The 13,052-nt window shown below is 43.0% G+C and overlaps 1 protein-coding gene across 1 annotated transcript in view; it reads right to left on the reverse strand.

Moving 5' to 3' along the window:
* The window catches only part of LOC8034144 (eukaryotic translation initiation factor 5B), a 53,689-nt gene extending 40,812 nt beyond the window's left edge, over positions 1-12,877 (reverse strand). Inside the window, exons 1-5 of the mRNA XM_029995791.4 lie at positions 12,639-12,877; positions 11,096-11,171; positions 6,481-7,158; positions 4,705-4,878; positions 1,426-1,572 (exon numbers count right to left, since the gene is read on the reverse strand). Of these exons, the coding sequence (XP_029851651.3) occupies positions 1,426-1,572; positions 4,705-4,878; positions 6,481-7,158; positions 11,096-11,171; positions 12,639-12,679 (1,116 nt within the window). The 5' untranslated portion in view covers positions 12,680-12,877. The remainder of the gene's footprint in view (positions 1-1,425; positions 1,573-4,704; positions 4,879-6,480; positions 7,159-11,095; positions 11,172-12,638) is intronic.
* Between the last annotated feature and the right edge of the window lie 175 nt (positions 12,878-13,052).

Raw genomic sequence — 13,052 nt, forward strand, 5'->3', positions numbered from 1 at the left:
GATAAATATCAAAATAGAAGAGTTCGCTGTCTCACAAATATGTTAGCTTCTAAGTGCCTATACGAAACCGGATGCATTATTACCAAACTCTACAGCCTTTTCTTTTCTCATTCCGATGGAAGCAAGCTTCAAGAACTCGCGCGTTCTAGAAACGTGTTATGAAATGAGCACACAGCAGCATTTAGGATTTACGAGATTGTAGGAAAATAAAACCCTGTGACGCGATTTTTTTTTTTTTTGCACAGCTTTTCAATTTTCTTTTTTCCGTGCAAGCCGCGACCAGCGCAATACTGGTTCCTATGTCAAGATTCATGGATGCAGCATTTGTCAAGATTCATGAATGCAGTGTTTATATTCCTAAGACTGAGTGGAGAAGAAAAATATGTAAGCGAGGTGTGTGTCAGTTGACGGCACTTAAAAAACAAATGGCATTGATAGCACAATGTCAACAGCGCGTGGCCGAACCGTTTTGACGTGAGCCGGTAACCGTTATTTTTTTTCCGGTTCAGTTCCGGTTCGGGTTCATCGCGATAACAATATAACGGTTCGGGTTCGGGTTCAGTTCCGGAAAAAATACCGGTTCGGTTCCGGTTTTTGGTTCGGTTCGGTTCCGGTTCGACACCCTGATTAGGAATTAGTTTTTCTTATCAATACCCTGACTATCTTTGCTTATTTTATTTATTATGCGAGTCATCCATGCTCTGAATCTGCCAGTGTGGGGGCCTGTGGCTTTGTGAACCTGTCATTGTGATAGCTTTTTCCTGAAGCCCTCTGGCATTTTTTCTTTTCGATGCAAAAAAAAACTTTATTATTACTGGCTTACACCCCTAGAGAAAGAAAAACAAATTGCACTGTGATGTAACTGGCCCAGTCACTTTGGAGCACCTTTTGAAGCAGCCAGAAGTATGTTGTACAACTTTTGGGGTTCATTCTTGTTCATTCCACTGCATATACTGTTAAGATCTATAAGTTTGCCCCTTCAACCAAAAGGCAATGTCTTGTTTACTCTCCCACACCAGTGCAACCTACTTGGTAGCATCCATTGCAAAGCAAGTTTGATTCCTTCATACACTTAAGCACCTATTTAAGTATGCTTAATAGCATTCAACATATTAAAAAGGATGCTGTGAAAAGAGCCATTCTTTTTGTTTAAAAAGGCCCCTCACGGCAATCACTCTTGAAACACATGAGCGCCTGTAAACGGTTATTTGAGGCATGAAAATCAAAGCCAAACAAAATAGTATTCCCCTGCAAAGTATGCTTGAATGGAATAGTATTGATTACGAAACTAAATACACTGTTCAATAACCTCAAACTCCTTAGCTCAAGTTCTTATGTGCAACACTCAAAAACATTTTTTTTTTATTTAAACACAAGTTGCTTTTTTTAGAAGAGAAAAAAAAAAAAAAAAAACTTGGGATGCACCTTCTTGGACTTTTTGGTGTCGGCGGCAGGGGCAGCACCTTCCTCCTTGGGTTCCTCTCCATCCTCTGCCCCGTCTTCCTTGGCAGCCGCCTTCTTTTCTCTCTTTTTCTTTTTCTTGGCCACCGCTGCCTCTTTGGCTTCAGCTGCCTGCGTGCGAGACAAACTGGTTCCTGACCCTCAACTCGTGATCAATGGACGTCTCAAACAAGCTAGTTGGGCCAAGCTTAGCTGCGTTCAGTACAGAAGCGCTCCCTTTTCGCAGTGACAACTGCAGCAGAAAAATTACCTTGCTCCTGCAGCAGAAATGATAAGGTCGCTAGAAAAGCGACTCACAATGCAGGCCTGGCAAAACCAAAACCAAAACTGCTCTTTTGTCGTGAGCAAATACATACCTGTTTGCACAATTAACGCAACTTTTTTTCGCCAAAAATGTGCCCCAGATCACATGCGCGTTAGAATAAAAACAAAAAACCGAAACTCAAAATAAAAGTGCAATACTTGGTTTATAAGGCGACTAGCCCCATCGCCCATCGTGACCGTTTGTTTACATTCGCTGTTTTGGTAACCGTGTCACGCAAATTCTCTTACGTCTACGGACTTGTGTCTGCCGTTAAGATAGAAAAACAAAACAAAAATTCCTCTAGGAGGTTTTATCTAAGGGGGGACATGGGTCTTTGGAGTCAAAAACTTCCTAAAACTGCATTCTTTTGAAAATGGCAATGACTGTTCTTCTGAATCTACCAGGCTTACAATTTTGTGAATGAATATTTGAGCTATAAATCAATTTATAACATCCATGTGGACTGAATGTGCATTGAAGTTGACTCTCAAAACATTGTTTCCACAAAACACAATTTTTGGACTCGTTGAAAATTTGCAAGAGGGATATCTCAGCATCTAGAGCAGATAGAAATATAAACATTCTTGAAATGTGTAGCTGAATGCGTGAAGCATACAATGTTGAGAGCAGATTTTTTAATGTAGGTCTAGTAAAGTTTCTATTTGATTTTTTTTTTATATTACTTGTTAGCCGTGCATTGAGCACTGAACTTCAATGTGTGGTAAAATCACTAATAATAAGTATATCTTAAAAGTGCTCCCAACATTGTATTCTCTACAGATTGTAGTATCTAGCCATGTGTTAAAAAGAATATTTTGTTGAGCAGTTTTTTTTCTATCGTTTTTCCAAAGGCAGGCAAGTTTTAATTATTTCGAGGACAATTCTACTGACTGGAAAAATGACCAGATATACGAAATCGGTACAAAAAGCTGAACAAACTTGTGCAGTTTCATTGGGTTTGGTGATAAAACGAAAAAGAAAGCTTTAAGACCAGTGTTCCCCCTTAAACGGAAGGCCATCAAGCAAGCGGGAATAGATAACAACGGAGTAGCACTGCGTGGCCTCGCAATCCCAGCAACCTGACAAGCTCGCAAGGTGTTGTTTTGGAAGACGACCCCCCCCCCACAGGCGATGGTCGCACACCCGTATAAGCGCGAGAAGCACAGCACCTAAAACGCTTTAGAAGAAAGCAAGGATTACAGTACAACCCACTTATAACAATAATGAGAAAACCCGAAATTTCTATCGCTATAACCGATTATCGTTGTATCTGGACTAGAAACTGATCATTTCCCGTCTAGAAACTGTAGAAACTGATCGTTATATGTGTCACCGTTATAAGTGGGTTGCACAGTACCTCTGTGGACAGCGAAGAACCATCGTCAAACTTCGACAACGGCGACTAGTGCACGGTATTTATTTTTGTGTTGGCATGCGTTTCATAAAATCCGTTCCATCAGGTATGTATTCAACCTTGATTATTTTACCTGCACAGTAGAATAAATTTACTTTTTGAATACCTGAGAGTTAAATTTACCTGCACGTTAGATTTGGGGGCGTGCTAGATTGTGCAAACATGGTAGTTCTACGTATAATGTAAACAGCAAGGGTTTATAGAAATATCTCTACGATACCCGCAATTTTAGGCAACTAAACACGGACTTTAAGGAAGCTCTGAATGTTCAGGGCATGTCGCATTCGCGGATTCTTCGCTATTTGCCTGAATATTCGTACATTGCCCGAATATTTGGCTATAACCAAATAGTATTCGGAAATTTTCTAATATTCAGTTCTTGAATCGAATACGAATAGAATAAGAAAAATATTCAATCCCGAAATCTCTAATATTCGCACAGCCCTGTTGTTTACGTAAAAGCAACCGACCAAAGAGGGCACATAACACAAACGGCCAAATGGCGATAATGCTTTTGTTTGTGCTTTTAAGATCCTTCCTTAGTATATCATCATAACATACATACAACGCTATTTCGTGCAGTGCACGAACTATACACAAATCTTTTTCTTTTCTCTCAAGATGACATTGCAAAAAGCAAGGTGATATTTGAGCTTCGCCGGTCTCTTTCATTTTACTTGGTTTTGTGTCTTTGAGCACACCAATAGAATGCCTATGTACCTGAAACTGATGGTGCTTAATTTACATCCTTTCTAAAATATGTACCGTAGATACTGGTCGATAAGTCCCACCTGCCGTAAAATACCGGGCAAGCACCCACTCAAACTTTGGAGACAATCGCAAAAAAATGGGGGTGAGCGCTTGTCCGGTCATCAATTTTACATATAAATGTACTGTCCGTATTTTCTCAAATCTTAACAGATTTGGGAATGGGCGCTTAAAGTGGAATAGTTGGATGCGCGGTATTCTACGGTATGTATATTTGTACATTCGGCACAGCGGAACTGTACTGAAAGGACAGCATATGTCTATTATGAACGAATGACATGCACAAGTGAGAGCAAGTTTCAATATTCTCGTCAATGAATCAAACCAAAAATATAATCGCCTGTGAGAAATTCCCGCAGTTTAGGTTCATCAAACACAAAAAAATGAGCATACGGCGCACCATTGTGTAAAACGCATCGACGGAAATTTTTTGAAAAATCATGAATCATACATTGGATTACATGGTATTCAAAATATGAATGCCCAAAAGCTTTTAGGTGTTTTTATATCAATTTCAATGTCTGGTGAAATCGGGTGAGATTTTTGCGAGTCCAGCATTGCGGCCGCTTTCCGATCGGGCAGCGCCACGAGGCAGCTTCCTCGAAGCAATAAGCACTACATCAATGCGGCATCATGACGAGCCATGCACCCCTGGCCCCGTCTGCTCGTGTTCCAGCAAGAACACAGGCAAACAAGACGGCAACTCCACTAAGACCACGAGCAAAAAGAGAAAGAGAGGAAGAGGCGTGACCCTCACCTCGTCTCCCGCAGGAGTGGCGGCGGGAGCGTCCTTGGAGGGAGGCGGGTTTTTGCCCTCGATCTCCAGGGCCAGTTCCTCCAGCATCTTGTCCAACTCATCCTCGTCGTCGTCCTGCTTTTTCTTCTTCTTTTTCTCCTTCTTCTTTTTTTCCTTCTTCTCCTCCCTGACCACCTGTCCCCAAAGCGAAGCGTGAGCAGAAAGATCTGAGCGCTGAGGTCACGAACAACTTAACAAACGTGGGGCGTCGCTTATGACTTCCACGCTTTCTGCCATGTGATTTGTTCTTCAGTGTCCTTGCCGGCTTATAGCGTGATCTCACTAGCTGCGGAGTGATAAGATGCTTACAACTCGCCACACCCGCGTTTCTTAGGCGGTCGACTATACACGCTTGCAAGCATGATCTCTGGGGGCCACAATCTTGCTGTTGGCATGCGTAGACCATCCGATGCGTTGCCGAGTCGTGCCCACAACTGCCAGACTGGCACCCCGAACAAGGCGTTTTTTGTCCACGTAGGCCACATCGGCTCTTGAGGCGTCGCTGCTTGCAAGCATCTAAAGCCAACTGGGAACAACCAATGCCATTCTGTAGCCCCTGGGAGCTTAAAGGGACATTGACAGGGTATTTATGATCGCCAAGGTTTTATTTGCCAGTGACATAGGAGAGCCCAACTGCCCAGAACACAATTTGCAGCTCGAAATTCGTCTTCTTTCCACCCAAAAACCGTCGATTGAGAACTGGCCGGTTTGAGTCGCGCTCACTCTTTTCTTTGTGGTCACGTGCCATTTTCTATGGTTTAGACACAACCGCCAAAGATAATCAAAGTTTTGAGTCATCAAAGGCCCACACTCAATACTAGAAATGAAAAAAAAATTATACCCATTTGTTGTGGCTCCTAAAAGTTGCAAACGCATTGATTGGAAAAAAAAAAAAAAGTTGCACAGCCACGTGATTTCTGGTAACTTTCTCCTTTATATTTCTTCTTTCTCCCCACTTCAGCTTCAGTTTTGAGTAGTTGCACTTTTTTCTTCACTTTATTAGAAATGTACGTGATGCTGTAGCAAAATATTAATTGGCTAGTCTTCCGACTCCATAATGAATCGCATGGCAAAAAATAAAAAAATATTGTGGGGGGGGGGGGGGGGGGGGGTCTTAGTGTTTTTTTAAGGGATACTCCGGCTATTTTTTTATGGTCGTTGATTTGCCTCAAAATTGGCTCAACACACTGATAGATGCGGCTGTATCAATACCCCCCAAAATATTGTGTAAATAAACATTTGCGAAGTTATTGAATTTTTTAATTTCATTCTCATCGTGCTTTTCATTACAAGACATCTGATGGTGGGAAAAGAATGCTTGGAAGCTCGTTCATGAAGAAGAACAAAAAAAATGCCTGACATGCTCAGTTTGAGACTACCCGCCCACCTGAAAGTCTCTGCCATTTGTGATGTCACACCACTGGAGTGCACAAGGAAATCTGAATGTTGCTTTTGGCATCATCTTCATTTACGGTTTTCTCAACTGATATTTTGAATTTCGAGACAATAAAAAGCATATGATGAAGACTAAAGTCCGGGTATTCAGAAAATGCAAATTTGTTTGGGTAGCTAGAAAAAATGGCCGTCCCAAACATTTCAATATCGCTCTGCGAACAATCGGGTTGCATTGTCTGCCAATAAAACTAATCACAAACATAATAAGCTCTGCGTTTCTTGAGCTGTCGGTGACCACAGAAACCCATGGTTGCCCGCCGAAACGAGAAAAGGAAAACTCACCTTCTCCTCCTCCTCTTCAGGCTCTTCCTCCTTCCCACTCTCCTCCCCTTCATCCCCCTCCTCCCCCAGGTCGAGCAGGGAGAACCCGCCGGCTTTCTTCGTCGACGCCTCCTCCTCTTCGTCAGAATCCGCCCCCTTCTTTTTGCCCTTCTTCCCCTTGGGGAGCTTGGGAACCTCCTCTTCCTCGTCCGACTCCGCCCCCTTTTTCTTTCCCTTCTTCCCCTTGGCTGGTTTCGCCGCTGGCTCCTCCTCCTCCTCATCAGATTCCGCCGCCTTCCTTCCCTTCTTCCCTTTGGCCGGCTTGGGCGCCTCCTCCTCCTCCTCGTCAGACTCCGCCCCCTTCCTTCCCTTCTTTCCTTTGGGCAGCTTGGGCGCCTCCTCCTCTTCCTCGTCAGACTCTGCCCCCTTCTTCTTTCCCTTCTTCCCCTTGGTCGGTTTCGTGGCTGGCTCCTCCTCCTCGTCAGACTCCGCCCCCTTCTTTCCTTTCTTCCCTTTCCGTGCGGGCTTCACTGCTTCCTCCTCCTCCTCGCTCTCGCCTCCGCCCTTTCCCTTCTTGCCCTTCTTCCCCTTGGTGACGGGCCGGGCATCTTCGTCATCGCTGTCCGCGTTCTTGGCGCCCTTTTTCGCCTTGGCTTTCCGGTTCGGAGCGTCTTCGTTGGTGCCGTCGCCGGCATCGGCCTGAGGGGGAAATAGAACGGTTTCCTGCGTTCAAGTTTGGCGACCCTGACAAAAATAGCGGTACAGTCATTTTCCGTTAATATGAACTTTCCATTCCCCAAAAGATTGTCCACAATAAAAGGATAAGTTCGTCCTAGAAAATTTAGTTTATATAGCAAGGCACCCATACTAACGAGACATGACTAGTCCACAAAATTGGGAAGATCTGGTTATGTCCCCCTAACCTCTAGAAATAAAGAAGGAATAAAATCATGCTCAGTATTTCCCGGGTTACAAGGAATTCAGGACTTCTTCAGAGCCTGACTAGTTCATAACAAAAGAAATGTACAAGGCACAAAATAAATATCTAGACACTCTACCTGACAAACTAAAAAGAAATCCTAAAGAGGTCTGGAAATACGTCAAAAACAAGAAACCTCCTAGCATCACTATCCCCAATGTCACAGATGGTGTCAATTACGGAACTAACCTAAAGAGCAAGGCTGAAAACTTTATTCTTTATTTCCAATCAGTTTTCCCTAAGCCGGTCAACCCGGTAGATAGATTACCGTCCTCAAACGTAGTTACACAAATGGATAACATAAACTCCTCGGAGAGTCGCATTGTGTTGTTATTGCAAAAGATCAAAGTAACAGTGCCTCAGGCCCAGATTGTAATTCCAACTTCATTCTGAAAAACTGTTTCGATTTCCCCTTACCTAACCGTGTTGTTTAAAAAGTCTCTTGAACAGAGCAAACTTCCTTTTGACTAAATAAAGTGCCAACATGGTCCCAGTACATAAAAGTGGAGATAAAACCAACACATGCAACTATAGGCCTATCTCTTTAACAAGTGTTTCTTGTAAAATGCTAAAGCAGATCATTTACTCGAATTTAATCAATCATCTACAACAGTGGTTCTCGAATGGGGGTCCGCGGACTCTTTGGGGTCCACGAAGGCATTTTAGGGGTTCGCAAAGCCCTGCCTCATCAGTCAAGCCCGGCAATAAAAGTTGCCTTTTTTTTTTTTTTTTTTTTTTCAGATTGAGAGGAAACGTTCCAATTTTCGGTAAGGTTTCTCGTGTGTATGTCAATGAGAGAAGTCTACTTCACTCTTGCCCTTAGTTACATCCAAATGTTAAATCATTATCATAATTAACCTACACCTTTCCCTTCCCCTCACCACGAACGGGGTCCTCCATCCTCTGCGTCAATCCACAAGGGGTCCGCAAAAACATCAACGGTTGAGAACCTCTGATCTACAAAATAATGCATTCTTTTCCCCTACCTATGCAACATGGTTTCAGAGCGGGATTTTCTTGCGATACGCAATTAGTAGAATTCACCCATGACCTCTCTTTTTTAATTAAAAATGATTTCCCAGTCGATTGTGTCTTTTTGGACTTTCGGAAGGCTTTTGACTCGGTATCTCATACTTTGTTATTACAAAAGATGGCAGCTGTTGAGATTTCGGATTCACTTTTACCCTGGCTTGAGGCTTATCTTGTTGGAAGGAAGCAATCCATAGTTTTAGACGGTGTGAGCTTGTCAAATGTTTGTGTTTTATGAGGTGTTCCACAAGGATCGGTGTTGGGCCCCCTTCTTTTTTTTAGTGTAGATAAATGATCATGCTGGTCATCTTTCTAGCCATGTCCGACTGTACGCTGATGACTGTTGTATATACCACGATATCACGTGTGAGGCGGACTCCCAAATACAGCAAGACGATCTCCATTCTGTGATGTCATGGTGTCAAACATGGAATATGACCTTAAATTTAAACAAATGTAACGTAGTCAGATTTTTTAACAAAAGACAACCTCTGACCACAGAATATTTCCTAAGTGTCACAAGTTTAACTATTGTACCTGAATATAATTATCTGAGAGTTTTATTTTCTAGTAACTTGTCATGGAATGCTCATGTTGATTATTTGTCATCTAAGGCCCAGCCGCACATTAAACTTTCTCAAACGCAATTTTTGTAAACTAACCTAACTAACCTCAAAGAAACATTGTACATATCAAATGTACGTCCCATTTTGAACTATGCATGTGCCGCAAGGTATTTGCATACCCCTCACACCATTGAACAACTTGAACGTATTCAGAAACGGGCAGCTCGGTTTGTTTTCAGCAATTATGATTTCTCTAAAAGATCATCTGAAATACGCCGCAACCTGGGATGGCCTCTGTTGGAGGGCAGAAGAACGTACCTTAGGCTCACTTTATTTTTCAACATACTAAACAGTAGAACCGGCATCGAGAAAGTACATTATCTTAAGGAACCCAGTTATGTGTCGTCGCGTACAGATTTAAGCACTCTTTTTTTTCACGAACGATACACGAATGGAACAATTTACCAACTGATGTCATCTCTACGGCACGTTTCTCCCTTCCTACTGCCCTAAAAAAACTTACTGTTGGAATACTTTTTCACTCCGCTCTTCTAATAGTGCCAGTCACTATACTTTGTTTTCATATATTGTACAAAATGTTTTATTTAGAAAGGGGGGACGGACAACAAAGATGTTTGTTGTCCGTCCCCCCTGTCTATGTATCTTCCTCATGTTTAATTACTGTTACCAACATGCCCGTTTTGTACCCAAGTGTTGTATTTTTCTCCTAAAATGTCATATCCACTATTTCTCCATCACAAAAGTTCTTGTGTATCTCTATATTTATTGTTTGCTATTGTTTTGTGTAACCTTACCCCCTACAATAATGCCCAGAACTCGGCGATGTAGGTATTAAAATAAATAAACAAATAAAAATTTTAAAAAAAAATCTGCTGCCTGCTAGAGATTTCGAGATTCTTGCCACAAGTGGTTCAATGTCCAACTACTGAAGCATTGAAAATTTCTAGTTGGTCATAAATTCCCACTCTTCTGGTTTAGACAACTGGCACGTTCGCGTATACCTCAAGGTGCATAGTTTCAACTTTGTCTGTAGGTAAATTGTGCAATTTCAGAGCTTATTTTTGAGCAGCATCCGAGGGTGTCTTCTGATTTCATAGTACATGAAATTAATTTTTTTTTTTATTGTCACTGGTTTTTAAATTTAACAAGAAAATGTATGCTTCAATATAGAAATAAAAAGGTAATGCTTTACCACTACTGTCGTAACAAAACTAACTTTTTTTTTTATATAGGATTGACCTTTAGACATTTTTCTGTTACGTAAAAGAAATTGTTAAAAACAAAATTGCAGAAGTTGTTTAAGGACCTTGGAAAAGATTATCTTTTCCAAGGATCTTTACCCAGAGCTTTTCGGATAAATCTGAATCCTTCCTAGTCTTACCGACAAAATTGTCTGGGCTTCACTGGATTTATATGAAAATGCCGGAGCCTCCCAATAGGTTATGCACTGTACAACAAGTTTACAATAACGCTTACCAAATTAAAAATAATATCATCCATACTGTACAATTTCAGTCGCAACTACTCTCCTGCCAATTTGAGTAACATTGAGCACCAAAAGCGATCAATTTAGCAAATCCCCAAGTATTAGCACCACCATTTAAAATATCTGTGGGTAACTCTAAGTTTGTAGATAGACCCAAAAGTCAAACTTCGTTGTTGGAACATTTAGCCAGCAGGTAGTCGGTGAACGAGCGACACCTGGTGCCCCCACTGTGAATGAGCATATGGTCAATGCAGTATGACCATTAACCTGGGGTCGGCAGTAGTGATTACACAAGGAAGCACTCGCAGATTTCATTCTTCTCAACAGAGACACTCTTCCACCTTGGTCCTATCCGACCTGGTTACTCGCACCATTTCCATTTCTAAAGCTCGAGCATCTTTGGCCTCTGGAATTTTCTCTCCTCCACTGTGGAGATTATGAACACAGCACCATTACGACATCGTGAAGGCTGTCAGTCTGCTAGCATGGACAGCTCTACGAGAACACGACGACCATACACAGCCTGCAGCAATGGAAAGAAAATGTGGCACTCACATCTTTGGCCTTCTTCTTCAGACCACCTTTGTCATTGATGGTAAGAGTTTCCATCTCTTGCGTGAGGGTGTCATCGCTGGAAGCAACCAACGTACCGTGTAAGCAACTTTTTAATGATTTCCCTCCGTGCCATCTCCTTTTTCTGCACATGAAGACGCACTGAAAGCGAACAACTGTAGCTGCCCTTAGCCAGGCAGATCGTAGCAGTACTGTCGGAAGTAGGGAGCCTTCATGTGTGCAGAACACATGAAAGCTCCCTAGTCGGATCGGAAGTATTTGGGAGATGGGAAGGGTTTGCCTCTCCCCATGTTGTTTACTACAGTCACCAATAGGATTAGGATGATATGGAGGTCCTTCAGCTGTCTCACCCCCAGCGTGAGCTTCCTGCCTTCGACAATGCTTTAGCGTCTCGCGAGCCTCCAGCTTGCACGCGCAGCCAAAGCATGACGGAAGGCAAGGATCACGTGCTGGCAACCGGGCGTCAGAAAGAGACGCCCCGCAGTTCTTATAGTGACTATGTGGATCGGAAGTTTGTCTGCTCCTTGCGGAAGGGTTGCGGCGACGTCATAACGCCGAGCTCTAATTCGCTCCGATTGGAAGGACGGTGGGCAGACCTCAAAGCAGCTAGCATTGAGGTCTTCCCGCTATCCTTCCAATCGGAGCCAATCCTGGCTCGGCATTCTGACGTCGCCGCAACCCCTGCGCAAGAAGCTGACGAACTTGTGCTCAGCACAGAAATCTCCGAAATGTCGGGAGGGGGTCACCACCTCCATTTTGATGCCACCGACGTAGCTTATGCATTATAACATCACACTTGCAAACTTGTCAGTTGTGGCTGCCGAAGGATCACACACATAACTCTCCTCGTTTCAAACACGGACTATCATAAGATGAAACACCGAGTCACCATCGTCGCGTCATAGATGGTAACATATGCACTGCAACAAGGTGTTTTGATCGCCAACCCGCCTGCTTTATATTAGGCGAGATCGATACTTGGAGGCTAACAAATGGTGATCGCGCTTCAACTGGATATGAAAATCCATTTACACAAGTACCGACACGTTTTGCTTGACACGCCGAGCAATTTGTTGTTTTTGTTTTCTTCAACTCCTCGTTTTCTTAGCTGTGGCTTCTGTTTTGTTGTTCTACGGCTTAAAGGTGCTGCCTGCGCCGCTATTCCGAAAAAAAAAAAAAAAAAAGGTTTAATCTGCAGGAAAACTGCGAATAAACTCAGCGGCGTGCAGAATTTAATCTGGTAGTGAGCTAGCCCCCGAGCTCAAGCTGTCACGTTTGTGGCCGGGCCCAAATGAATTGCGAAGAGCCCGAAAACCGGCTAGAGTCAAATTACCAACGACGCTGTGAACATCGTTCCCACTGTCATTTTGCTAATCATCGAAGCACGATACCACTTCGTATGTTTTTTGTGTTATTTTTTTAAACTCAAACGTTAGGCTTATAGTTACGAGACATACGGCCCTTTACTGCGGGCATAGGGAACACGAGCACGGTCGGCTTTAGACGATCAAAATTCGCAACTTACTCCTCAAGTTTGTCTTTCTTTGCCTTTCGGTCCTTCCCCATGGCTTCTTACCGCACGCCCGTTATGTACAAGACGATCGTTCTCGTTTTACGCAGCGTAAAACACAACTTTCCGTGAACTCGCATGTAACTTTGCTAGGCCACGGTGCCGCGTATGGAGACATCTAGAGATTCCGGAAGTGGCCATAGTCAGGGGGAATACAGCCATACAGCTCAGCCGCTCAGCCCGGAAGTTGAAGTAGCAGACGTCTTGAGCTACTTGATCGCTACGATAAATATTCGATTTATTCGAAACCAAATCAAATACTACAAATACAATGAAAGCGAGTTATACGCATATCTAGTGGAACTGCTAAATTTGAGTAATGTTGTTGTTTTCTTCGATGTGCGGTTTTATCATTCAGTGAGCATTCAC

The sequence above is a fragment of the Ixodes scapularis genome, unplaced genomic scaffold (genome assembly GCF_016920785.2).
Source record: "Ixodes scapularis isolate PalLabHiFi unplaced genomic scaffold, ASM1692078v2 PGA_scaffold13__105_contigs__length_92229423, whole genome shotgun sequence".
In the NCBI taxonomy this organism is placed as follows: Eukaryota; Metazoa; Arthropoda; class Arachnida; order Ixodida; family Ixodidae; genus Ixodes; species Ixodes scapularis.